General features: G+C 47.3%; 1 protein-coding gene across 4 annotated transcripts in view; it reads right to left on the bottom strand.

The window, feature by feature from the left end:
• The window catches only part of PRKCA (protein kinase C alpha), a 529,459-nt gene that overhangs the window by 76,357 nt on the left and 425,649 nt on the right, over positions 1 to 27,453 (bottom strand). For all 4 annotated transcript variants that reach the window (XM_077969623.1, XM_077969624.1, XM_015120147.3 and 1 more), the window contains 4 exon segments: positions 9,418 to 9,555; positions 6,290 to 6,463; positions 3,413 to 3,504; positions 495 to 557 (listed from right to left, as the gene is read on the bottom strand). In XM_077969623.1, coding sequence (XP_077825749.1) covers positions 495 to 557; positions 3,413 to 3,504; positions 6,290 to 6,463; positions 9,418 to 9,555 — 467 coding nt within the window.

The raw sequence follows: 27,453 nt of genomic DNA, 5'->3' as shown, positions 1-27,453 counted from the left end.
CTTCCATTCTGCCTGTGCCATATATCCTTCTAATTATGCTTCAATTAATACTGGAAGAAATTCTTCCTTCTTTGGCACCAGACTTTCAGCGCAGCTACTAACAGGAAGAATTTAATTCAATAGATTTCTTTCCTTGCCTCTCCCCAGTTCCCCGTGTTCTCCTTCTGCTGAACATCTGTAACAGGAATTCAGTTTCCATTGCTCCCTGACCTCCATTCCAAGGACAAGGCAGTGGAAGGAGCTGTCAATGGAGAGAAAAATGTGTTTTCTTGTGGAAAAAGTAGAAACAAGATATAAAATCTTTGAGGTCTAGAAATCAGAAGGTGGCTCTGATTTGCCTCCAGGGTGAGGAGGAAGGTGGGTCCCAGCAGGTCTCTGTTCCTCCTGGGGGGTTATCAACTCTGTGTCTTAAGTCGCCATTCCAGAGTGACATGCCCACAGAAGCCCTGCTAACCTCTCTGCTGAGCTGCTGGTAGGAGGGCTTCAATACACACCTATAAATGATTCCTCTTTTATGAAGAAAGAACAATCCGATGGAAATCTCTGCCGCATAGAATCTGCAAAAGAAAACAGGCTTCAGGTTTCTCGCTTGCTTCTTTAGATGCCTATATACTTTTCATTCTCAAGTTCAAGCATCAAAGAGAGAAAAGAATGTTGGACCCAGAGGCTTTCAGAGACCAGCATCGCCTTCACGTGTTCTTCCAACCCCTGGTCCTCCTTCCATCACTTCGTCCTCCAGTTCATCCGTGAATGAGACAGCTAATAAAACCAATGAGGCCGGCTTCTTATTTTCGTATGGGGAAGGTGGACAAGTAGCTTATTGCCTGCAGAGTAATTTCTAATACAATCATTTAAAGAATGGATACCAGTTAGACTATTCTATGTCAGGAGTATGGCAGAGTAGAGAAAATTTCCATTTTCCTATTCACTGACAGAATACACTGGTGTTTGAAAGTATAACACAATTACTCCCTGGAAGGCAAAGTATAGTGGGTGATGAACTCTTTAGCTGGTGTTTTCATTCCTTCCAAGTGTTGGAATAAATGAGACACACATCATGATTCATATCTGAGTTTACTCTTTTAAATAATTCATAATAAAAAGCAGTAACTACCATCACTTCAAAATTGTTAATAGGTTAATAGCTGAAACTCAGATTACAAGGGGGCGAATATTTAAAAATCTGCATAGCATTCAGGAGTCTCTGAAGTCCAAGAAGCCACAAGACTGTGCCTGTGCAAATATCACATGCAGAAGGCTCAAAGTAGGCACATGTGTCTACACTAGCAGAGAAAATAAAATCTCTAATGACAAGACCAAACCCTTAACGAGGGGCCACCTCTGAAGGCTAGAAGAGTACAGGAAGGGGGAGGGTGAAGAGATGGGATTACTACAGGTGATCTTTACATTATTTTTCATGCTTTTCTAAACTTTTCTGCAACACAAATAATATAATGAAAGGATATTGGACCAGACACCTTTACATTACTTCATAACATAGGGTGACTCTGTGCTATCTGCTGTTTGTAGTCCTGTGTGACCAGGCTTTATTTTACAATCTGAGTATTTTAAGGCTTTATAACCACAACATAAGACAGAAGAAAAGGACAGGCATTTCTGAAAACTGAAAAGGAACAATCAGGGCAGAAAAATCTCCCTTCACACTTTTAAAGCTTGCAACCAAAGATTTCCCTATTCTGCCTTCAGTTAATCTTCCCTAGGGTGGATAATCCCTCGCAGGCCAAAAATTCTTCCAATGTATCTCTTAGATGGCACAGCAGCCAGAATCCTATTAACAGTTGCTGACTTCATTCATCAGGGTACATGCCCATGAGGCCTCCTCACTGGGGAACTAAACTCGCCCTTTGTTTAGGCTTACTCCGCTGGTGTTTCCTGAGACTTCCCGGCCCCTGAGAGGTGAGATGATGTTTCCAGCACCAAAGTCCCAGCTCCCCACACCCCTCAGATGAATCTCTCATCTTCACCTGGAGGCCACGTCTTCCTCCCGTGCTGCCAACTCCCGCATCCCGTCATGCAAGGTGCATTCCAATAAAACGTTCTTAACTGAGCTCATGAATCTACCCCCAAACCACCTCCTCCTTGGTGGCTGCCCCCGCCCAAGCCTAAAATGGGGTCTCACTGGAAGAGGTTTCTCTCTTCTCTCCTCCATAGTAAGTTCTGCTTTTCTTCCTCCAGGATGTTTTTCAAAGACACTTATTCCTCTTTGGCTCCAAGGTCAAGCCCCCCTAACTACAGCCCCATTCCTTCTCATCTATAAAGGGTCCCACCAGCGCCTGCACCAGCCTCTACATTCCCATTCATGCTTCCTTCTTCCCCCAGACAGAGAGCTCTGCAAAAACTGAATCTGACGGTGCAAGCCCCACTGCAGCGCCTTCCCTCTTCCACCCTCCGCAGCCAGGCTCCTTACCAGGCTCTTCACCCGGAGCCCCACCTACCAGGCTCCCCCCAACTCCCCCACCCTCAAATAATCTCAGAGCATCTCCCACACCTGAAGAGCTGCAAGGCTGCTTCCCTGGACTTGCTTCTGCCTCTGCTCACACCTCTTCCTGGAAGGCTCTTCCCCCACCTGAGCTAGGCATTGCCTGGGGACACACTTCCCTCTCCCCCTGATTTTTAGGGGCGTGTGTGGTATCCTGTGCCAGTCTCTAAAGTTACAGCAACGCACTACTAATTGTTGGGTGACTTTTCCGACTCCAGGGCGGAGGGTGAACTCCCTCCGGAAAGGGAGCACCTCGTTCCTTTCATACCCCCAGTGCCTGGTGCAGAGCAGGTGTGTGATAACCATTTGTTCAATAGATAAGAATGACTCCGTCAATGAGGGTGGACCTGGGTGATGAGGGGACATGGCACCATCTCCAGTTTATTGGAAATATTGGAAATAGAATAAACTGCTCCTTAGGAATCATCTTAGATGGATCCTACCAGTGTATCTGCCCCCGCCTCCCATGTTTAGGTTTATTCAACCTAAAACTGGGCAGAATCCCACTTTCCCATTTCATCCAGCAGAAGTTCCCAGTTGAAGCTGGGCATGGTGGCTCACTCATGCCTGCAATCCCAGCACTCTGGGAGGCCGAGGTGGGTAGACAGCTTGAGCTCAGGAGTTCGGGACCAGCCTGGGCAAGATGGTGAAACCCCATCTCTACCAAAAACACAGAAATTTAGCCAGGTGTGGTGGTGCACACCTGTAGTCCCAGTACTCAGGAGGCTGAGGTGGGAGAATCACCTGAGCCCGGGAGGCGAAGGATACAGTGGGCCGAGGTTGCGCCACTGCACTCCAGCCTGGGTGACAGAGTGAGACCTCCATCTCAAGGAAAAAAAAAAAAAAAAAAGAAAGTTTCCAGTTGGTAGAACTTGGTTGCTCAAATTAAGGAACTTTAAAAATAATACTCACACTGCTTGTGGTTCCTTAAATTTTCCTACTTGCTGAATGTGGTACATGAGGTCCCCACCGTTGACATATTCCATGACGAAGTACAGCCGATCCTGCAGACCAAGGTTCAACATGTGAGCAGGGCTCCTCCCCAGCCAAGCGGCTTCCTTTACTCTTCACAGGTTGTGTTTTGCTTTCTCATTAGTTAAATGGGGACTGCACGGGCAGATCTGCTTAGTTTAGAGCTCTTTAACGTTTTTTCCAAAGAAAGAATAAGTAATAAACCCTACTGCATGAGGGCCTTGGGAAGTATAAAGTCATTACATAACCCTGAAATAATGGCTCTCCATCAACGTGTCTGTGCCTTCCTATTACATATGCTCTCTATTATAGTAATGGCCTCAAACATTCTTCCCTATTTTCCTATCCATATAATAAATTTCTAAGTAAGGGATGGTGTGAGGAATCCACATAAGGCAATTATTTCATTTTAACTAGTGCTTCTCCATGGTCCAAATGTTTAAAGCCTGGTTTGCGGTGTCTGGGAGGCGTGCCATACTAATGTAGTATTGTGTTTAAATGAATATTCCTGAAATCACATCTCTTAGGCTTAGGATTACACATGCTCAATGATACTGGACATGGGACAGGGGGCTCTAAATGGAGAGGCTAATCAAATGTTCTTTTGCATCTGAAATATGCCCCAACACTGTTTTTCTATTTTCTCTGTCACTGGTAGGTTAAGTGTTGGCCCCATGATTGGCATGTATCATAGACCCAAATAAATCTGCATATTCATGAGGACATCATGCTGCGACAGACAGGGAGACGGAGGGGTTTAACAGTGAAATAATGACCTCTGCTCTCTGCTAGAAAACATCCCCATTTCATAGAGGCTATTAAACATTAAGGTGCTACACAGGGAGAAAAAAATGATGAAGCTGTGCTAATAGCCAGGAAGCAGCCCTGGGAGCCCCAATCTCTAGTTTTCCTGTTATGAACTTTAATTTCATCTTCATGTCTTTGTTTTGTAGCTTTCCAGAGCTTAATCAGGGTAACCAGGGTTACAGGCTCTGGGCTGGGATTCAGAGCTGCGGTTGTCTCTTCCGAGCATGCTGCTCTCTCATCTCTCCCTGGTGTGACTTGATTCAGAGTCAGTGGGAACGACTGGGAGCAGGAAGCTCATCGAGCCGCCAGCGCTAGGCTGACACGTAGTGGCCGGTGCCGGACTCCACAGCCGCTGCTGCACACCCAGAGGCTCCGTGTGGCTGCAAAGCCATTTTGAGATTCTAAAACCCAAAAGCACCAAGAGGCTTCTCCCAAGAGTTTTCAAAGAGGCATAAGGCAGAAAGTCGATCTCTGATCAATGGGCAGTTGAAAATAGTAATAATCGCATCAATTATAGCTACTGATTATGGAGTCATATTTAAAATGGACAGCCTCTGAGGAGTGGAAAGACCGGCTCTGGCAACATCTCACTATGGTGCCATCTAAACATCTCTGTTTCTTGCAGGCCACTTGCAAACCCTGCAACGGACTGATGAGTGCTCTGGAATGTTCTTTTTTGTCCTCTATTTAGTTTTACTTTATGACAGAGCTCAGCAAACTTTTTCCATAAAGGGCCAGACAGTACGTAGGTTAATACTTTAGGCTGTGAGGTCTCTTGTGCGACTCAACACTGCCTTCATGGTTCAAAAGCAGCTGTAGATGACAGATACAGGAAGGAGTGTGGCGATGTCCCAAAACCGCTGTTTACGGATGCTGACATTTGAATGTCACGATATATGACTCTTTGGATTTCCTTGTCATGACCTTTCCTAAACTCAAGGGCCATAGAGAACAGACCACAGTTTGCCAGTCCCTGTTGTGTGCCACTGAACAAGAACATGGTCTCTTACAAAATCAAATCTCCTTATGCTCCAATGCCACGTTTGGCAGCTGAACCAGTGGTTTTAAAAAGCCAAGACTATGGCCAGGTGAGGTGGCTCATGCCTGTAATTCCAACACTTTGGGAGGCTGAGGCGGGCGGATCACCTGAGGTCAGAAGTTCAAGACCGGCCTGGCCAACATGGTGAAACCCTGTCTCTACTAAAAATACAAAAATGAGCCGGGCGTGGTGGCGCGAGCCTGTAATCCCAGCTACCGGAGAGGCTGAGGCAGGAGAATCACTTGAGCCTGGGAGGTGGAGGATGCAGTGAGCAGAGATCGCACCACTGCACTCCAGCCTGGGCAACAGAGTGAGAGTCCATTACAAAAAAAAAAAGCCAAGACCGTGAGTATTTTTTTGTTTTTGTATCCCCAAGTCTTAGCACAGTACCAGGCATGAAGAAAACCTTTCATGGAAATGTTTGCTGAATTAAGGCGAGGCGCAGTGACTCACACCTGTAATCCCAGCACTTCAGGAGGCCAACGTACGGGGATTGCTTGAGCTCAGGAGTTCAAGACCAGCCTGGGCAACATGGCAAAACCCTGTCTCTACTAAAAATACAAAAATTAGCTGAGTGTGGTGGTGTACATCTGCGGTCCCAATAACTTGGCAGGCTGAGGCAGGAGGATCGCCTAAGCCTGGGAAGTTGAGACTGCAGTGGGCTGTGACTGCGCCACTGCACTCTAGCCTGAGCAAGAGAGCAAGATCCTGTCTCAAAACAAAGAAAAGAGAGAAAGAAATGTTTGCTGAATTAAATGACATGAATGCCAAGCAGAGGACACCACAAAAAAGGCATGCCCCGTATCTACCAGAGAGAGGTGGGAGGTGGTCCCCAGTCACCTCTGCTTGACATCACATCACACCATTCTCCAGCCTTCTCCAAAGGAACAAGGATGCTAAGAAGCTCTGGGCTGAGGCACAGCCCTGAGAGCTGGGTGCTGCATCACAGAAGTACACCCCAGGGTCCTTACCACTGTCTGGAAGCAGGAGTGCAGCTGCGTCAAGAACGGGGGTTTGTCAAGCAGGGCCAAGACTCGTTTTTCTACCATGGTGCACTCCACGTCGTCGTCCTGAATCACCACATCCTTCTTCAGGATTTTGATTGCATACAGTTCTTCTGTGCCCTTCCTGTCGGCAAGCATCACCTGAGAACACGTCAAGAACAACCTGAACACTTGTAAGCACACATCTTGGGGGTGGAGGGAAGGAACCAGGCCAGGTGATGGCTCAGTGACAGTTTGTGCACCTCTGTCAATGAGGGATATAATAATATTAAACTTCATGTGCAAATTTGGAAATTCTACACATCACTACAAATTCAGTCCCTTCAGCATTTGCGTAACTTCAACGTTGCCAAGATTTGTAAATGGTATAGGACGCTGCCGCATGATGGCACTGTTTTGGCTGCGAAAATGAATACTCAACATTCTGTATCAGGATTAGTCTGGAATCATGCCCATTTTTCAGGAGTATCCTTAGAGTGAAAACGGACTGACATTTATAATCCCACAAGTCAAGAGCCTAGGCTTGAAGTCAGTTCCTGGGTCTATCAAGAAATGTGGGGTCACAGAAACCAACTGGAGACGCAGGCAAATTGCTTAAGACCCCATGCCAGGATCTCTTATGATTGTATTTGTTTACTACAAGTTCACGTTTAATTTTTAGTTGTGAAAACTATTCATCAACCAGCATTTCTGAGCATCCCCTCTGTTCCGAACACTGAGAAATAGTAACACACAGTGAACCCACTATAGCTTTTTGGATGCAGTTGTTTTTAAGGAAGTAGAAACCAGGTGAGGACTGTGCACTCTGATCCGAGAGACCAAACAGATGCCTCTTTATCAACTAAGATGGACCCTAATGTCAGAGGCGTTTGAACCAGAGCGACTCCATCTTGAATAAGGGATGGGAAAAATAAGGCTGAGATCTGCTGGGCCGCATCCCCAGGAGGTCAGGCATTCTTAGTCTCAGGATGAGATAGGAGGTCAGCAGGGCTGGTATCACAAGACACAGGTCAGAAAGACCCTGCTGATAAAACAGGATGCAGTAAAGAAACGGGCCAAAATGCACCAAATCCAAGATGGCAATGAAAATAACCTCTGGCTACCCTCACTGCTCATTATATGCATTATTAGCATGCGAAAAGACACTCCCACCTGCGCCCTGGCAGTTTACAAATGCCATGGCAATGCCCGGAAGTTACCTTATATAGTCTAAAAGATGGAGGAACCCTCAGTTCTGGGAATTGCCCGCCCCTTTCCCAGAAAACTCATGAATAATAAAACCCTTGTTTAGCATATGATCAAGAAATACCTATAAGTATACTCAGTGAAGCAGCCCATGCTGCTGCTTTGCCTGTGGAGTAGCTGTTCTTTAATTTCTTTACTTCTCTGACAAACTGACTTTCGCTTTATTCTATGGACTCGCTCTGAATTCTTTCTTGCTTGAGGTCCAAGAATCTTCCTCTTGGGGTCTGGATCAGGACCCCTTTCTGATAACACTAAAGTTAAGGAAACAGTTATCTATGGGTTGTGAGGGTTCAGGGCCCAGCTGGCATGGCAAATTTCTAAATCCCTACAGCTACAAGATAAACCACTCTTGCTAAACTCCTCAGTAGTAGGAGCTACTAGGCTCCTCCTAACTCTGATTGACAACCCAGATCACTATGACTCAGACTGGACAGAGGACTGGCCTTATAAACATTCTTTTCTATGATGCATCTGCAGGCCTTAAGCCAGTTTCAGCAGCTTGCAGAGCCTGCACACAAACTGTTTTTGTGTCCTGTGGTTCACCTTTTGATCTAAAAAGCCAAATTCCACCTTTTTAAATTTTTTTTTTTTTTTTTTTTGAGACAGAGTCTCGCTCTGTACCCCAGGCTGGAGTGCAGTGGCACGATCTCAGCTCACTGCAAGCTCCGCCTCCCAGGTTCACGCCATTCTTCTGCCTCAGCCTCCCGAGTAGCTGGGACTATAGGCCCTGCCAACACGCCCAGCTAATTTGTTGTATTTTTAGTAGAGATGGGGTTTCACCGTGTTAGCCAGGATGCTCTTGATCTCCTGACCTCGTGATCTCCCGTCTCAGCCTCCTAAAGTGCTGGGATTACAGGCGTGAGCCACTGCGCCCAGCCCTTAAATTTTTTTTTTGAGATGGAGTCTCCCTCTGTTGCCCAGGCTGGAGTGCGGTGGCATAATCTTGGCTCACTGCAACCTCCACCTCCCAGGTTCCAGTGATTCTCCTGCCTCAGCTTCCCGAGTAGCTGGGATCACAGGTGCACACCACTATGTCCAGCTAATTTTTGCATTTTTAGTAGAGACAGGCTTTCACCATTTTGGCCAGGCTGGTCTTAAACTCCTGACCTCAAGTGGTCCGCCTGCCTTGGCCTCCCAAAGTGCTGGGATTACAGGCATGAGCCACCGTGCCTAGGCAAATTCCACCTCATTTTAATGCTAAGTCCCCACATCAAAGTGAACATGAGATGCATGTTACATATATGTTCATCCGTTGTACCTGTGCTAGGCTTCCCTCACAGATATGTATAGCTTTTCCCCCAAACCTGTTGAATATGGGTGACTCTACTATGTAACATGGACCCTGTGAGGCATAAAACCCAACCTGGCCTTTCTCTCGTCAAAGAGAGGGCACCTTCATTTCACACCACAGACTTTCTTTTCTGGGTTTGCAAACTGATATCACCAATAAACCTCTCCTTTCTACCATTTCGCCATCCTGGTGGTCTTCTGGACAACTGTACAAATCATGGGGAAATCTTTTTTTGAGACGGAGTCTCGCTCTGTCTCCCAGGCTGGAGTGCACTGGCGCAATCTCGGCTCACTGCAAGCTCTGCCTCCCAGGTTCACGCCATTCTCCGGTCTCAGTCTCCCAAGTAGCTGGGACTACAGGTGCCTGCCACCACACCTGGCTAATTTTTTGTATTTTTAGTAGAGACAGGGTTTCACCATATTAGCCAGGATGGTCTCGATCTCCTGACTTCGAATCACAGGGAAATCTAATGTGCTGTTCTGGAAACCGCGGGGAGAACAAAATTGATTCGACATTCTCTACAGAAGCCCCTCCCATTTGCAGATGACTGTCCTCTTACCTTTCCAAAACTCCCCTTCCCCAGCACCATGAGGAAATTGAAGTCGGTGAGTTTCACTCGGTCCAGGTTGTTGGAAGGCTGTTTCCTGTCTTCAGAGGGACTGATGACTTTGTTGCCAGCAGGGCCAAGCTTGGCTTTCTAAATAACAAGCACAAATGGGAAATGTGTGGGTCGTTTTTCTGGGGAAAGAGTGACAGAAACCACCGCGTTGTAACTGAGTTTGATGTTTGCTTGGAGGTGGGATGGGGTGAGAAAAGGAACTAAGGGTGAGGATCAAGTATCTGTTCAGATATCAGTAGCTATACTCACCCTACGGGGAAAGTCTGCAAAGTAGCAGAAAACTGCTCTCCCTATCAAGAGACAACTCTTTACAGAGTCAGCCTAGAACTGATGCGTGGGGATCCGTGTAGGGCTGGTTGGTTGTAATTCTAGTATGTAAAAGTTGACTTCTTGGGAAAAACAGTGCTTCGGGTCCATTAACATAATAAAGGAAATAAACTGTGTACGCATGCTTTTCGTATTTGTAGATTTTCCAATTTAAAATTAATCTGCATAAAGGAAAACTTGTACCCACACCAAAAGGGAGGAAAATGTTCTCTGGAGAGGAACTGCTTAAAATGGCAAAGCCATTCGGATGATTCATTGCTATTTTCAAATGCACAGTAAGAACAGGGGTTGGGTTTTTTTTTTTTTTTTTTCTTTAAATCAAGAGTTGAACTCACAAAAAGACATGGTGATGTGCATAAGAAGAGATCCCAGCACTTTGGGAGGCCAAGGCAGGTGGATCACCTGAGGTCTGGGGTTTGAGACCAGCCTGGCCAACATGGTGAAACCCCATCTCTACCAAAAATACAAAAATCAGCTGGGCATGGTGGTGCGTGCCTGTAATCCCAGCTACTTGGGAGGCTGAGGCAGGAGAACTGCTTGAACCAGGGGGGTGGAGGTTGCAGTGAGCTGAGATTGCACCATTGCACTCCAGGCTGGGAGACAGAGCAAGACTCTGTCTCAAAAAAAATAAAAATAAAAATAAGTGCAAGGCACCCTTTGTGCCTGAAGAATATCTGGTCACTGCCTGGCGGGTGAGCTACCAAAGGAGTTTTTAGAAGCTCTAGCGGGAGCCTTGCCCTCACGACTCTCACCAGGGCCTCAGAGTCCATGTCAAAGGCAAAAGGTAAAAAGGGCTCAGCAGAAAAAAGAAGTTAAGTAAACCCACGGGAAGTCTCACTGTCGCCGAAGGAGCCCTGGAGAAGCCTGGAGTGGGCTGAGTCTCCCAGCACAAGACTCTGAATTTTGAACATCTGCCTTATGGGGAGGAGCTGGTTATAAGAAGCCTTGGCTGCTGGCAGGTCCAGGACCCTGGCCCCTGGCTAGACCTCCACAGCCGTATCCCTGAGCCCTAGGGCAATGATTCTTGCCTTGGATATATATATATATTTTTTTTGACATGGAGTTGTGCTCTTGTTGCTCAGGCTGGAGCACAGTGCAGTGGCATGATCTCGGCTCACTGCAACCTCTGCCTCCCAGGTTCAAGCGATTCTCCTGCCTCAGCCTCTTGAGTAGCTGGGAGTCGCCAACACGCCTGGCTAATTTTTTTGTATTTTTAGTAGAGACGGGGGTTTCGCCATGTTGGGCAGCCTGGTCTCAAACTCCCAACCTCAGGTGATGTGCCCACCTCAGCTTCCCAAAGTGTTGGGATTACAGGTGTGAGCCACCACGTCCAGCCCATTCTTAATGGAAGGGTGCACCTCCCTCCCTAGTGCAGCAGACCTGAGCTCTGGAGCTCTTGCCAGGAACTCACTCAAGTCAACACCTTGGTGGTTACCAAGATGATGGTGAAGGAGGTAAGGAAGGCACTCAAGGGGCTTTACTATGGACCAGCAGCAGAGAAGGCTTCCGAGGAGTCATCCATTGTCCCTCCTGGAGCATCACCATGCCTTCCTCCTACACATACTGATTGAGCCCCCTTGTGCTCTCCTGGGGAGCCTCTGCATTTGCCAGAGGAGACCCTGCTGACACAGGAATTCAGCAGGACTGGTTTCACAAGATACAGGTCACAAAGAACCCCTAATAGAACAGTATGTGGTGAAGAAGCCAGTCAAAACCCGCCAAAACCAACAAGGCAATGAAAGCAACGTCAGGTCTCCTGGCTGCTCGGCATATGCTAATTATAACACATTGGCATGCTGTAGGAAATGCCCGCTGGCACCAAGACAGTTTACAAATGTCATGGCAACATGTGGAAGTTACCCTACATGGTGTGAAAGGGGAATCCTCAGTTCCAGGAATTCCCTGCCCCTTTCCCAGAAAACTGATGAATAATCCACCCCTCGTTTAGCATTTGATCAAGAAATAACCACAAAAATAGCCAACCAGCAGCCTTCAGGGCTGGTCTTCCTATGGAGTAGCCACCCTGTTACTCCTCTGCTTTCACTTTACTCTGTAGGCTTGCTCTTGAATTCCCTCCTGCCCAAAGCCAAGAACCTATGTGGCCTCTTAGGCTGAACCCCAATTTTGGGGTTCACCCTGTGACAGCCAGCTGTGTCTAGATTCCCAACCCTAACAGTACTCGGCATAGGACATGCACTCAGCTCTCTAGTTGAACAAATACAGAACTGAAGCCCAAATGTGCTTATCAGATGCTGTGCTGTTGGGTGATGCTTTTCTCTGATAAGAATAACTTGCTCGTGGCCAGGTACGGTGGCTGGCTCACGCCTGTAATCCCAGCACTTTGGGAGGCCGAGGAGGGTGGATCATGAGGTCAGGAGTTCAAGACCAGCTTGGCCAACATGGTGAAATCCCATCTCTACTAAAAAAACACAAAAATTAGCTGGACATGGTGGCACGTGCCTGTAATCCTAGCTACTCGGGAGGCTGAGGCAGGAGAATTGCTTGAATCGGGACCTGGGAGGCAGAGGTAGCAGTGGGCGAGATTGTGCCACTGTACTCCAACCTGGGCTACAGAGTGAGACTCAGTCTCAAAAAAAAATAAAATAAAATAACTCACTCGTTCAGGGATCAAGTCTCAGGGCTTGCATACATGCTTTGATGAGTCGAATGCTCCCATTTGACCAGACCAGAGACATTAAAACACGAGGGAGAGATGGCCCTGACATGTTTGCTTCTAGACACCTGTGACTTTGGGGCCACTGGAAACGTAGAAGGCCCATAAAGATAAAACATGAATTGCGATGCTACACACACTGGCCTGCCCACTTTGGCAGGGCCAACCCAGTCCTCTAAACACTGGCCCCAGCAATGATTCTAAGTTGAGAAACTTCCTTGGCTGTGTCCTAATTTAATTTTTTATTTTTAATTTTTTGAGACGGAGTTTCGCTCTTGTTGTCCAGGCTGGAGTGCAGTGGTGCGACCTCAGCTTACTGCAACCTCTGCCTCCTGGGTTCAAGTGATTCTCCTGCCTCAGCCTCCTGAGTAGCTGGGATTACAGGTGCGCACCACCAAGCCAAGCTAATTTTTTTGTATTTTTAGTAGAGATGGGGTTTTGCTGTGTTGGCCAGGCTGGTTTCAAACTCCTGATCCATCCGCCTTGGCCTCCCAAAGTGCTGGGATTACAGGTGTGAGCCACCGCACCTCACTGGCTGTGCCTAAATTTAAAAGAATAGATAGGAAGTGCAAATTTGAGATGAGAATACCGACCATACCACCCTGCTCTGCTCTTCTGACTTAGAATAAGAAAAAAGTTATCAGAAAGAGGCACAGATTAATTGTATTTTCTCAGGATTCACAATAACATCTGAAAACACCCAAACACTGACTTGCTGATCTGAGGTGCTTGAAACAGGGGAAAACCACTTTCACCTGGGTGAAGTTGCTATTCATACTACCAACAAATGCCCCGCTTCCAACTGTAGCACGTGGTTCTACCCAGCTATGCTGGACTCCTTTGACATTCCCAGTCATTCCGCCTTCCTCCTTTGACACTTCACCACCACAGTCAGGGGATGTGGGCTGATGCAGTGATGAGCCTCCAGATACGCAGGGGGGCTTTTTACACACACTGCCATCTACCGCCTCGATGCAGACATAACCTAACGACGGCCTTGTGAGTTTCATGTTATGATCTCAGTCTGGTTATAAGCATGAGACATTCCCCACAGTCAGGCTAAAGGCTGAAAAAACATTTTTACATTCAATTACTTCTGAACTTATTTGCAATATGACCTTGGCTTCGGGTCTCAAATCAATCACCAGGTTTGAGAGGAGCATCCACAAAGGAGACACCTGCTCCCACAAGGTGGAGCTGGGCAGAGGATGCCACAGGCTTCCTGCTCTGCCTGGGCAGATTCTTTTCAGCCGGAAGCAGAGCTGAGTTTCTGGAGGTTGGCAGAGCAGGCAGCTGGTTGGGAAGGAGACAGACGGGGTGTGGGGTCCAGGGCAGGCTGACCACATCTATATCAGAGAGCTGGCTTCTCAGTGGCCTGGCCCAGAGGGTCAGAATGGATTTCTCCCCAGCCCAAGCCAGCCCTGAGATCAGAGCAGGCCCAGCATCTTCACACCCTCGCTCCCATCAAGAGCAGCACTTCTGTTTCCACTACAGCACACACTTCCTGAGCCATCTCCACGCTGCCACCTGCAGGCCTTGCTGCCAAAGGACACAGAGTCATCCAATGCTGACTTTTTGAAAGCAGTTCTTTTACGGTAGGAAACTGCACGGTATGGCAACCTCAGCGGTCTGGGCCTGGCTTTGAGCAAGTCCCACTTGCAATCTGGGTCTAATCAATGCTGGGGTTGAGGGAGACAGCCAGTGGATATCCAAGCGGCTATGTCACTGGGGGCGGGGGATGCCTGAGGGCAGGGGGACAAGGAACCATATAGGACTTCCAGGTGGGCAGGGGCGCCAGGGCTGAGGATCAGATGCAGCGCGAGGCTTGACCTCCAGACCTCCGGTCAGCACCTCCTCTGTCTTCCTGAAGACCCAGCCCTCCCTGGCCTCCCGTTTCTCCTCCACCCCTAGCCTGGCTGACCTCTCCCACTCCTTCAGGTCCCAGCGCAACTGCTATTTCTTCAAGGAAACTGAGACAGGAATAATACAGGGTGGTAGCAGAATAGAAAATTCCAGGTAGCAGTTTCACGGGACTAGCAAAAAAAAAAAAAGTTGAAATAATTGCATAAGCTAGGGGCCCACGAGACCCTAAAAATCAGGATGTGGGCCAAGCTGGCTAAGACCAATTGGACCCCACATGGTGCTGGATTTGACCCAGTTTCGCCTGGGACCTATTGTCCGCTCATTAACATCCTCAATCCTCTACCTACCAGTGCCATGACCATTCCAGGAACACCAATGTTTAGTGTAAAAACGGGTGGCACCACGTTTCTGAGAAATCTCCACCTTTCCCCAGGAATCTTCAGGAATCTTCCACCCCTTAAAGAAACCCATAAAGGTAGCAGGCCCCAAACCCCCTTGCAAGTAACTCTCTCTGGAGTGCGCCTGCCTTTCCCTTTCTCAAGTGTATACTGTTCACTTTGCAATGAATCTCCGTATTTTCACTATTTTCTGACTCATCCTTGAATTCCTTCCCGTGGCAATATCAAGAGCCTGGACACCGGCTGAGGTCGAGGTCCCACCAGTGTTTGGGGACCTCCCCTAGCCCACCAGCATCAAAACCCCTCCCCAAAGATGTCCTGTTGCTCTCGTGGGCAGGCTACTGCTAAAATGACAGTGGGAGCCAGGCACGGTGGGCCATGCTTGTAATCCCAGCACTTTGGGAGGCCAAGGCACGTGGATCACTTGAGGTCAGGAGTTCAAGACCAGCTGGCCAACATGGTGAAACCCCGTCTCTACCAAAAAATACAAAAATTAGCTGGCGTGGTAGTGGGCGCCTGTAGTCCCAGCTACTTGGGAGGCTGAGGTGAGAGAATCACTTAAACCCACCCGGGAGGAGAAGGTTGCAGTGAGCCAAGATCGCGCCACTGCCCTCCAGCCTGGGTGACAGAGTGAGACCCTGTCTCAAAAACAAAAACAAACAAAAAAACAAAAAACAAACAAAAACAGTGGTCCTGTCCTAGATTCACTGGCTTCCCACACAACACAGAGAAAAAGGCCGAGCCCTTTGATGGCTGAGGAGACTCGCTCTGCTCTGTCTCTTGGCTTATTTCCCACCACTGCCTCCGCCTTGGTCCCAGCCATGCCAGCCTGCTGCAAGCTCGGAGCCGCCTCCTGCCTCAGGATGCCAGCTCTTCCCTCTTCTGCTGTTCAGTCACCTCCATGTGGTCTTCCTGAAACCCCAACACTCCTTCCTTCTCCCTGATAGCTTTCTTTCCAGAACCTGCTGCCACCTGACTGCAAGTCTGGGAGGGGAGGGGCCTTGCTATTCCGTTCACCTTCAAAGTTCAGCTCAAGCACCTCCTTTTGGTTTCTCTGGAATTTCCAACCTGCAGCAGACAGGGCCCCACCCATATCCCCTGAGCTTTCCGTTCTGCACAGCTGCGAACACCTGAGGGTTCCATTCAGGCCATTCCTGCAGAGGGAGCCCAAGGCGCCCGAGTTATGGCCCTTTCAACCAACTATGGCCCTCCACCAGCCTGGAACAGGAAGCCTGTTTCAGAATGTTCCCCCAGCTTACAGATGCACTGAGCTCCAGCTGCCCACAGTGGTCACCAGCTTGAGAACATACCCTTGGCTAGGTCCTTCCCTTCCCTGGCTCCCATCTTTACTCCCCACCCATGTCTCCTGGGATCCCTTCTGGAATGAACTTCTCAAAACCCTGGGGCTGTGTCAGCTTCTGGGGAACCTAACACACATTTCCTCTTCTTGGACTTTTTTTTTTTTTTTCTAGACAGGGTCTCGCTCTGTCGCCCATGCTGCAGTGCAGTGGCATGAGCACGGCTCACTGCAACCTTAACCTCCTGGGCTCAAGTGATCCTCCCATCTCAGCCTCCTGAGTAGCTGGGACTACAAGCGTATATCACCACACTCGGCTAATTTTTTTTTTTTTTTTTTTTTTTTTTTTTGTAGACATGGGGTTTTGCCCTATTGCCCAGGTTAGTCTCAAATTCCTGAGCTCAAGTGATCCGCCCATCTCAGACTCAAAGTACTGGGATTATAGGTGTGAGCCACCACACCTAGCCTCTTGGCTTTATTGATCTGTCTTCCTCACTAGCCTGTGAGATCCTAGAAGGTAAGGACCAAGTCTTGCTCAAGTTTGTATCTTGAGACCAAGCACTGTATCAGGCACATAAATTCAAATCTCAAGAGTTCTCTCTCTCATTCATTCACATTTGTGCTCATTAAGCACTAAGACTGACAGAACTGACAGAGGCCAATTTGTAGCCAGTACTAGTTGGCCAGATGACGAACTAACACAAAAAGGCAGCTGGTGGTATCAGGTGAGTTGATGCAGACAAGCAGCCCTGGGCTCTGCATTTGCACCTTCATATATAATCTGAACTCTTTCTCTCAAGCAATCACTGTTTACGCTGGGACAGCCACAGAGAAGTGCTGGGAGGGCTTTCCTGCCTTTAGGGTGGTTGGCCCCATGATGACCCTCCCCAGAGGCCACAGGAGACGAGTTAGCCAGGCCAGCAAGCTGAAACCATGCCCTTGGAAGGGTGTCTCTGAAGGGCTATTCCTCTGCTGAGAAGTCTGGCTTGCCCAAGATCCAGCTGGGATCTCTGGCTCAAGAGCAACAGTGAGCCCTGAGCTGACCATTTCTCTCTCTGAGCGTTTTGATGGGTTGTTTGGCAACTGGTCTCCCAGCAGAATTAAGAGACCTGCCGTTCCTGGCTTCCATATTGTTGACATAACTCTAGTTGTCATGACTGTAATTCAGACTTCACCAGGAGTGCACATAAAATCAGTATATGTCCAGGGATAAAGCTGAAGCCAACAGCCTAACTGCAGAGAGTTCAGAAAACCTGAGGAAGCAGAAGAATAAGCGTGCTGGCATCCTTTACTCCAGCAATGCAAACACGGTCCAACACGGCCAGATGCCCTGCTGAGGGCCTGGGCAAATGGAAAATTCTGAATGCAGAGGTTGAAATGCAGAAACGCATAATGTCTCCTGAAGATGAATGAATGCTCAGAGCAGAGCATGCACTGGGCTGCTGACCTCGAGCAGATATTAACTCCTTAGAAAAACTCCTGCTGATGTGTCCCAAATCTTGAGTCCACCTCACTGATTTCCAAGTTAGGTAAAGAAAGCGGTGGGGAATGAGGCTCTGAGCAGCAGTCAACAGGCTGGAGACCCCCAGGGCTCTCAGTACTGCCATCTTCTTGTGAAACTGTCTTCCACCCTCGCACCAGGAGGAATCCCCTTTCAGCTCTGATGATGTTTGTCCAGTTCTTTAGAGAACAGAGAGAGGCAGCTGAGAGTGGAGGGTTTGCATCCTGCCTGTACCAGACACGGTTGGGATAAGCTCCTTCACTACGCTAAGCCTCTGGCCCTCCATTTGTAGGATGGGATGATCCTAATGGTGTTTTTCTCACTGGACTCCCGTGAGGAGTAAATGTGAGCATGCTAGGGATGGTGCCTGGTACCCAGTGACTGCTCGATGCCTGGTGCCTCTTATTATTTTTTCCTATTCACCTCTGTTTTCTCAAGAGGGCCCAGTGGCATCCCAGCACAAAGCTATGACTCAGGACACATCTCTTGTTACATTCACGGGTCTCTGTGTGAGACTTCAGCTTATTCACCCATTTATCCCACAAACATCTGTGTGTCTGACGTGCCCCAGACATGGTGCCAGGGGCTGGGGAAACTAAGGCCAATAAGAAGTAACCTCTCCTCTGAAGAACATGTAGTCCAAAGGTGCTGTGGTCTATGTCACCGCTGCCCAAAGTGTGGTCCTGAGACCAGCAGTGTCAGCTAGATGTTTGGGAGAAATGCAGACTCTTGGCCCCACCCCAGATCTAGTAAGTCCAAACACGCATTTTAAACAAAATCTTTGGGTGTCTCCTGTGCACATTTAAGATTGAGAAATGCTGACCTAAGACAGTGGGGACATTTCTCCAAGTTCCAACATCCCTCTCAAATTCACTGGTCTTTGAGACTCTTTCCATCATTGACAATCTTCAATTATTATATAAAACCAGTGGGTAACTCTGGAAAGAGCCCTGAACTTGGATTCCACAGAGCTCGGATCAAATCTTTTTTTTTTTTTTTTTTTTTTTGAGACAGAGTCTCACTCTGTCGCCCAGGCTGGAGTGCAGTGGCGCGATCTCGGCTCACTGCAAGCTCCGCCTCCCGGGTTCACGCCATTCTCCTGCCTCAGCCTCCCGAGTAGCTGGGACTACAGGCGCCCACAACCGCGCCCGGCTAATTTTTTGTATTTTTTTAGTAGAGACGGGGTTTCACCGTGGTCTCGATCTCCTGACCTTGTGATCCACCCGCCTCGGCCTCCAAAGTGCTGGGATTACAGGCGTGAGCCACCGCGCCCGGCCTCGGATCAAATCTTAATCTCACCCATTTTTGCTGTGTGACTTTGGACGAATGAGACTGCCTCTCTGAGCCCCGGGTTCCTTATCTGTAATACAGTATTAAGAAGACTGTGTCCCTGGGCTATCTCGCTGGACTGCACTTAAGGTGAAATAAGGTATCTTTTGCAAAAGGACTCTAGTGTAGCACCTCATGCTTTATTCCCTCCACCCTGGTCGTCATCTTTTTTTTTTTTTTTTTTTTTTTTTTGAGATGGAGTTTCACTCTGTCCACCAGGCTGTAGTGGCGCGATCTCGGCTCACTGCAACCTCCACCTCCCGGTTCAAGCAATTCTCCTGCCTCAGCCACCCGAATAGCTGGGATTACAGGTGCACGCCACCACGCCTGGCTAATTTTTGTAGTAGAGACGGGTTTTACCACGTTGGCTAGGCTGGTCTTGAACTCCTGACCTCAAGTGATCCACCTGCCTCAGCCTCCAAAAGTGCTGGGATTACAGGCATGAGCCACCGCGCCCAGCCTCACTCTGGTCTTCTTTGCTTTGACCCAGAAAGGAGACAAAGTGCAGGAGACTGCACTTTCCTTCAAGCTCTTGGCATGCACCTGCTCCGTGACTGCAGACTGAAGGCTTCTGGGATTCAAGGAGCAACTGAATGCTGCCCGGGCTAGGGTTCTGTGGGCTAACTCACAGACCAGAAACCCTGTGACCTGCAGAGATGTGTGAGGCTACAAATGGGCTTTGCAGGAGCTTATGACCTGTTGTGAGGTTGAGGCACATCCCCATGGGCTCCCATACCCTCCTAAGGGTGGCAGGAGAGGCAATGGGTATTGGCTCTAGATGTCCACCCTGATTTCCGGAAAGCCTACGGAAGCCCTCTAAGGGGCTGGGTTAAGACTGCAGTAGGAAAAGACCCTGACTTAATAAAATGGCACAAATTTTTAAAAGGGAATGAAAATGGGAATCATAATACATAATGTTGTAAATGGAATGAAGTGACACTAAATGCAGAAGCTGTAACATGTTCTTTTTTTCAAAATGGGACTAAAGCACCTCACAGTTATTAGCTATGATTCAACAGCCCAGAATCCAGGATTTTTACGTTACTCAACAAATGGCATATTTGCATTTGGTGAAGTTTGGCATTGTGATGCCACTTGAGTGACCAGGCTAGGCTGTGAGACCAGGCAGTGTTCCTTCCTCATTTGAAAATTTACTGATGACTGACATGTGTCTCACTTTATACCACAGATACATTCTTGAAAAGTCACAATAGTTTGCAGTCATTGAAGCTATTAACCATTCAAAGGGCTCCTGTGGTGGCATTCTGTAAAGCAAATCACACAAAGTGAATCTGAATATTGCAAACCCAAATTCGCCTGCGTGGGGGTTATGGTACATGCGTAAAAACATCAGTGTCTGAAGCTGTCCATCTGTAATGTGAGAAGCTCTCCACATTCAGCTCCCTATTAGGGGGTTTTTCAAATTAAAATTGAGAGGTGCTTGCGACAAATGACTTACATTGTATATCTATGAGGGGCTGGATGGTTAAAAGTTTGCAGCTGCTGAGCTGTGACAGCCTGACCCACCTTAACAGCAATTCCAAAGGGTTTAATTTAATACCATAGATACTCTGCTGTGTTTGAATTTTATATAATGAATATACACTATGTGGAAAAACAGACAGACCATAAAAATAGAAATTTCTGACCTCTAATACAATAGCCCTCTGCCCAGAAATTCTTACAAGGCATGCTGATTTATCTCCAGTATGAATATAGGTCCAAAGATTCATCTATAGTTAAGAATCAGAATCTGAACCATAACTCCAGGGCTCCCAGTGGGTCCATTTTATAATCATAGAACTTCTGGGCAGCCCTCTGAAGTACTGTTTAATGTCTAATTGTCAGAGGCGTTCAAACCAGAGCCACTCCCTCTTGAATAGTGGCTGGGTAAAATGAGGCTGAGACCTGCTGGGCTGCATTTGTGCTTCCGGGAGGTCAGGCATTCTTAATCACAGGATGAAACAGGAGGTCAGCAGGACTGTTCTCAGAAGGTACAGGCCACAAAGACCCTGCTGATAAAACAGGATGCAGTAATGAAGCCGGCCAAAACCTGCCAAAATCAAGATGGCGAGGAAAGTGACCTCTGGCCTCCTTGCTTCTCATTATGTTAATTATAATACATTTACATGCTAAAAGACACTCCCACTAGCATCATGACAGTCTATAAATGCAATGGTAACATCCAGCAGTTACCCTATATGGTCTAAAAAGGGAAGGAACCCTCAGTGCTGGGAACTCCCTGCCCCTTTCCCAGAAAACTCATGAATAATCCATACCTTTTTAAGCATGTGATCAAGAAATAACCATAAAAATAGCCAACCAGCAGCCCTTGGGGGTTGCTCTGCCTATGGAGTAGCCGTTCTTTTATTCCTTTACTTTCTTAGTAAACTTGTTTTCACTTTACTCTGTGGACTTGCCCCAAACTCTTTCTTCCATGAAATCCAAGAACCCTCTCTTGGGGTCTGGGTCAGGACTTCTTTCCAGTAACATAACTACATTCCACTGTAAATGTGTTCATTCTCACCTATTCTGTAAATATGTCTTCAAAAATACATGATCTCTTAGCATTCTTGAAAATAAGGCTTCGATTAATATACTTATCAAAGACAGTTGCAATGTGTGGAGAGATGAACTTGACAACAGAAGCTTCTTTCTACATCTAAGATTCCACGGACAGACAGGCCAGCGATGACCAACCTTAGGAACAAATGAATAATTGTGGATTTCTCCTACCATTTTTTGTGCAATGATGAAAGTCCTCTGTATTCACAGTTCATCTGAACAACATTGGCAAAACACCACCGATGGTGATTCATTGCTGTTCCATGTAACAGGGCATGGTTAACAGAAATAGCCATGCAATATATAGCCAAGGATGTCCAGCACAGCATCACACCTCTAAGGTAATGCCTTTACCTGCACCCACTGAAATGTGAGTTAAGAGAGATCAAGTGTTTCGGAAGCAGAAAGTCACAAAGGAACTGAGGGTTTTCACGGTATCATTAGTGGAATATGGTCTGTGTATTTCTAACAAGCTCCAAGTCATGATATCTATTATCTTCTACTCGGTAACGGGGCAACAGGTTAAGATGATGCTACTTAACGGGCATGATAGCCTCCTGGGTAGCACAGTTAGAGTAAATAAAATGTCCTCTGTTCTCTGGTTTAATACTTCATCTGCTGGGACACGCCAAGCACGCTGCCACCTGAGGTCCTTTGCAGTTGGGCGCTTCCTCTGACCCAGATAGGCACAGGACTCCCTTCTATCTCTTCTGACATTTTCCCTGGACCAGCTTCTGTGGTGCATACTCCCTCCGTCTCTTCTCATTACCGATTCTATATTTCTCTACTTGTTTGTTACCTTTTTCAGCCACTGGGATGAGCACGGACAGCTTGTCTGTTTTGTTCCTTGGCACAGCTCCAGTGCCTACGATGGTGTCTGGGCATGGTGGTCCTCAAATATTTGCAGAAGCAATGAGTAGAGTATATGGGGGAGGCAGCTTTTCATATAACATTTTGAAGAGGCAGAAATGTTGCTTTAAAATAATTTCTACAGCAAGCCTGCCTCTTGTTATAAAAGTATACCCGCTCATTTTAAAAATTTAACAGGCATGGATAACAGAAAAAAATAGAAGAAAATTTAAAACATCTATAATTTTTAAATTTATTTTTATTTATTTTTGAGATGGAGTCTCGCTCTGTCGTCCAGGCTGGAGTGCAGTGGTGTGATCTCAGCTCACTGCAAGCACCGCCTCCTGGGTTCAAGCGATTCTCATGCCTCAGCCTCCTGAGTAGCTGGGATTACAGGCACATGTCACCATGCCTGGCTGATTTTTATATTTTTAGCAGAGACGGGGTTTTACCATGTTGAGCAGGCTGGTCTTGAAGTCCTGACCTCAAGTGATCTGGCCTCCCAAAGTGCTGGGATTGCAGGTGTGAGCCACCACAGCTGGCCTAAAACATTTATAATTTTATACTCACTTTGGCAGCATATTATACTAAAATTCTATAATTTTATCACCCAGAGGTAATCATTAATAACATTTTGGTGGACATTCTCCTAATCCTTTCTTTTCATGATTTCCTATGTGATACGGACAGAATCAGATTGTTTGTAACCTGCTTCTCCCTTTTTCTTATTGTGAACTTCTGGTTATAAGCACTCTGCTGCCACATGATTTGAGTGACTGCATCATATCGCACTACATGGCTCTACTGTAGTTGATGTAACCATTCCTTACCATTAGACACCTAGGTTGTTCCCAGTTCTGTTTTCAATAACATGCAGATGAACAGTTTTGTGGTCCAAATCTGTGTGCATCCTTGAAGTCCCCAGGATAGATTCCTGAATGTGAAATTGGCGGGGGATCCCCAGCAATTTCAGAATAAATGAAAATTACTTGTTTGTGTCCTTTTTGGGGAGGTCACAAACAAGTTCCCTTGTGCCCAACTGCACAAGGACAGGCATTTTAATCTCACCATGAAAAGTCGAAGAGAAGAGGAAGAAGCCCAGAGTTAAGGCAGCCTAATTCCTGAAGGCAGGCTCTTGGTTTCTTTTGCGTTGTGTGTCTAAATTCATGGTTGGAATTTCTAACTGTACTTCTTTCTCAGATCTGGCTGTGTATATGTGTTTTATGTCCAGATGTCAAAACAAAAACACATCTTTCCTTCCACAATATAGAAAGTGGTCTTGGAAGGTGCTATGGTTTGAATGTGTGTCCCTCAAATTCACATGTTGAAATCCTTAGCCCCAAGTGATGGTATCAGGAAGCAAGGTCTTTGGAAGGTGACTAGGTCATAAGGGTGGATCCCTCATAAATGGGATTAGGGCCCTTATAAAAGAGGCCTCAGAGAGTGGGTGTGACCCCAGGCTCATGCCTCTAATCCCAGCACTTTTGAAAGGCTGAGGCAGAAAGATAGCTTGAGGCCAGGAGTTTGAGAACAGCCTCGTCAACATAGTGAGACCCCATCTCTACAAAAAATAATTTAAAAAATTAGCCAGGCACGGTGGTGTGCACCTGTAGTCCTAGCTACTCAGGAGGCTGAAGCGGGAGGATTGCTTGAGCCCAGGAATTCGAGGCTGCAGTGAACACTGATTGTGCCACTGCACTCCTATCAGAATGACATCCTGTCTCTAAACAAAAAAAACTTTAATAAAAAGAGGCCTGAGAGGCTCCTCATCCCTTCTACCATATGTGGGCAAAGCCAGAAGATGCCATCTGTGAATCAGAAAGTGAGCCTTCACCAGACACCTCACCTGCCTTGATCTTAGACTTCCCAGCATTCAGAACTAAGAGACATAAACATATGCAGTTTGTAAGCCACACAGTTTATGGTATTTTGCTACAGCAGCCCGAGTGGACTAAGAAGGGGAGCTTAACAGTGATCCTTAGTCAGTCCCCCAAGCCACCCCACTTCCTTCTGACGGCATTTTTCTGCTTGCACAATCTGATCTGTAAGTGTAACCTGGAAATAAGGGCCTAGGTGATTCCTCCCACACAACTGGGTCAACACCTGCCACTTGGAGTTTTCTCCCAGAGGCGAGAATCACAGGTGACCGGCAAATCACAGACGTGCATCATTCCTTCTCCTGCTGGCAACTGCAGCAAGGGCCTCAGAACCAGACGGGTCTGAGGGTCTGGTTCTGGGGAGAAGGGTCCCTGGGGAGTCTGACCTGCCTAGGATGCAGATGAAGATGCTGAGGTCTAGGAGCTAACTTCACTACAGTCGCTTCGTGGCAGTGCTAGGGGAGGAAGAGAAGGATGCTGCTGTTCCCTACAGAGGCCCTGAAACTGGATGCTGGATCATGCTGTATATTTCCCTGTGCTAAGGGTTGCCCCATCTGGGCTGTAATCATTGACTAACGGCAGGAGGATGATAGAGCTTTTAGAATTCAAAAGAAACTTGGGGATAGTCTCATCAAGGCTGCCCATGTTACAGATGAGGAGAATGAGCCCAGGAGGCACTGTGATATGTCTAAATCAGTTTTCCATCCTGAGCTCTGAATCCAGAACTCTGGTCTTTGAATCTAGCGCTCTTCCTCCTACATCGAGGGTAAGCAAACTTTTTCTGTAAAGGTCCAGGTAGTAAATATTTGTGGCTTTGTGTGCCAAATGCTGTCTTTGTCGTAACTCTCAAATTCTGCCATTATAGCTTGAAAGCTACAAAAGTGAGTAAAGGAGGGAAGCTGTGTTCCAATAAAGCCTTAATGGTGAGAACAGGCAGCAGCTGGGGTCTGGGCTGTGGACTGCAGTTTGATGACCCTTGCTGTGTATTGTGCAGGTTCTCAAATCATTCATCCTCATTTGCAGTTAAGATTTCAATACGATGTCTGTATCTCCTTAATCTATCAGAACAGTGACAATTAAGAATCTCAAGAGCACTAGAATTAAATCACTATTCAGGCTCTTCCACAATGCTTGCTATGCCGGGCAGCACAGGAAAAGGAAATTTTGCAGACAAACAATGGTGGTGAATGAAGTATGTATTCAGCAGAGCAAAATTTAAGGGCAACACATTCAATCATTTTCTTAACGAGAAATATTTTCACAGACACACCCACTTTAGCTGTTGCCACGGTTAAAATAAATTCACAGGCAGCGAGAGGGCCTCTGTTGTCATGGCAACCGAGCCATACTCCAAGGAGAAATGTGGGACCCTGATGTGTTGGCACTTTGCCAGATGTGGAAACTGCAAAGTGCTTGGTTCTTTTCATACCACATAATATTCACCTCTAGTATCCCGGGGTGTGATTTTCTTTACAGCCAACCAATTTTTTTCCCTGTTTCCCAGATTTGTCTGTTGATAATTGACACATCTGTTAGGATGGCTAATCTCGATGGCGCACCCCTTGTCTCACCTGCTGAACACCTCCTGGAAAGGCGGTTTGCCCTTGTACCACGTTCTCCCCAACCGTTAAATCTCCAGGCTTACATGAGGATTCCCCACCAACGACCTTAAGTTTTTCCATGTGCAAAAATGTTTTTCTCCCACCAGGGAGCTAATGGCACACTTGCATCTGATGCCCAGCTTAGAGGAAGGCCCAGTGCACACTGATGCAGCCATGACATAGCATTGTTCAAGACCTTTGAGCGCTTAATAATTTTTGGAAACCTATTCCTTTTCCTGCTACGAATGTTCCCCTTGGGAATTAACACCATGCTGGCTTTATGGGTTGGCTGTGGCAGGGTCAAGAATCACATGAACTCAGAAACATCATCAAAGTAAATAGTTTCTCAGACTGTCAGCAACATGGCCTCGAACTGGGGATTTCTCTGGTGCTAAAAAAAGCCAGGAAGAGGCTGGGTGCAGTGGCTCACGCCTGTAATCCCAGCACTTTGGGAGGCCGAGGCGGGTGGATCACGAGGTCAGGAGATCGAGACTATCCTGGCTAACACGGTGAAACCCTGTCTCTACTTAAAATACAAAAAATTAGCCGGGTGTGGTGGCAGGTGCCTGTAGTCCCAGCTACTCAGGAGGTTGAGGCAAGAGAATGGCCTGAACCCGGGAGGCGGAGCTTGCAGTGAGCCGAGATTGAGCCACTGCACTCCAGCCTGGGTGACAGAGCAAGACTCTGTCTCAAAAAAAAAAAAAAAAAAAAAAAAGCCGGGAAGATAGAAAATGGGCTAGGGCCCTGTGCAAGCAAGAGTAGACTGAAGGAGCCATCCGGCTCTGGGGAAACCCTTGACTTTTTTTTTTTTTTTTTGAGACGGAGTCTCACTCTGTCGCCCGGGCTGGAGTGCAGTGGCCCGATCTCAGCTCACTGCAAGCTCCGCCTCCCGGGTTCCCGCCATTCTCCTGCCTCAGCCTCCCGAGTAGCTGGGATTACAGGCGCCCACCAACTCACCCGGCTAGTTTTTTGTATTTTTTAGTAGAGACGGGTTTTCACCGTGTTAGCCAGGATGGTCTCGATCTCCTGACCTCGTGATCCACCCGTCTCGGCCTCCCAAAGTGCTGGGATTACAGGCTTGAGCCACCGCGCCCGGCCTAAAACCCTTGACTTCTTTGCAGCACACTGAAGACCCTCTAAAGCCAAGGAGCAATTGGGAGCACAAGGTGCTGATCTCATCTTTATGTCCACTAAAATGTAAAGACATCCAGGGAAAAGTTCATTGCTATTTGTTGTGTGCAGGCATCATGGAATCTTTCATTTGCAAATCTTTACTGCCCTCTTGTGGTATTCAGTTTCGGAAGCAACTGCACTTTGGGATCTTTTAGCAGAAATCCACCTAAGGTTCACTAGTCTGCCATACAGAGAGAGGTAAAGTCCCAATAAATAGGGCAAGACGGCACAAACAAGACACAAAATTGTATCTACGCAGATGCAAAAAACTGTACCCTTTATAGTAGATGACCTGAATCACTAATGTAAGTGCCGGGACTTTGCAAAATGCCAACGGAACTATAGAATGCCAATGGAACTATAGATGCCAAAAGTGGGTTTTAGGATCTCTGGGTGCTCTATTTCTAGAAAACAAAGATCCAAACAGTTGTAGGCCTTTCTGTGTCTCCCGAATCTTTCCAAACCCTTGACTGGGTGCAGATTCTGCAAGCCACAGATCCAAGACAGGGCCTGGGGGGAGAG

This window comes from Macaca mulatta, chromosome 16 (genome assembly GCF_049350105.2).
Source record: "Macaca mulatta isolate MMU2019108-1 chromosome 16, T2T-MMU8v2.0, whole genome shotgun sequence".
NCBI classification, from domain to species: Eukaryota; Metazoa; Chordata; class Mammalia; order Primates; family Cercopithecidae; genus Macaca; species Macaca mulatta.
Note: the sequence above shows the minus strand (reverse complement) of the source record. Positions and strands in the feature narration are given on the sequence as shown.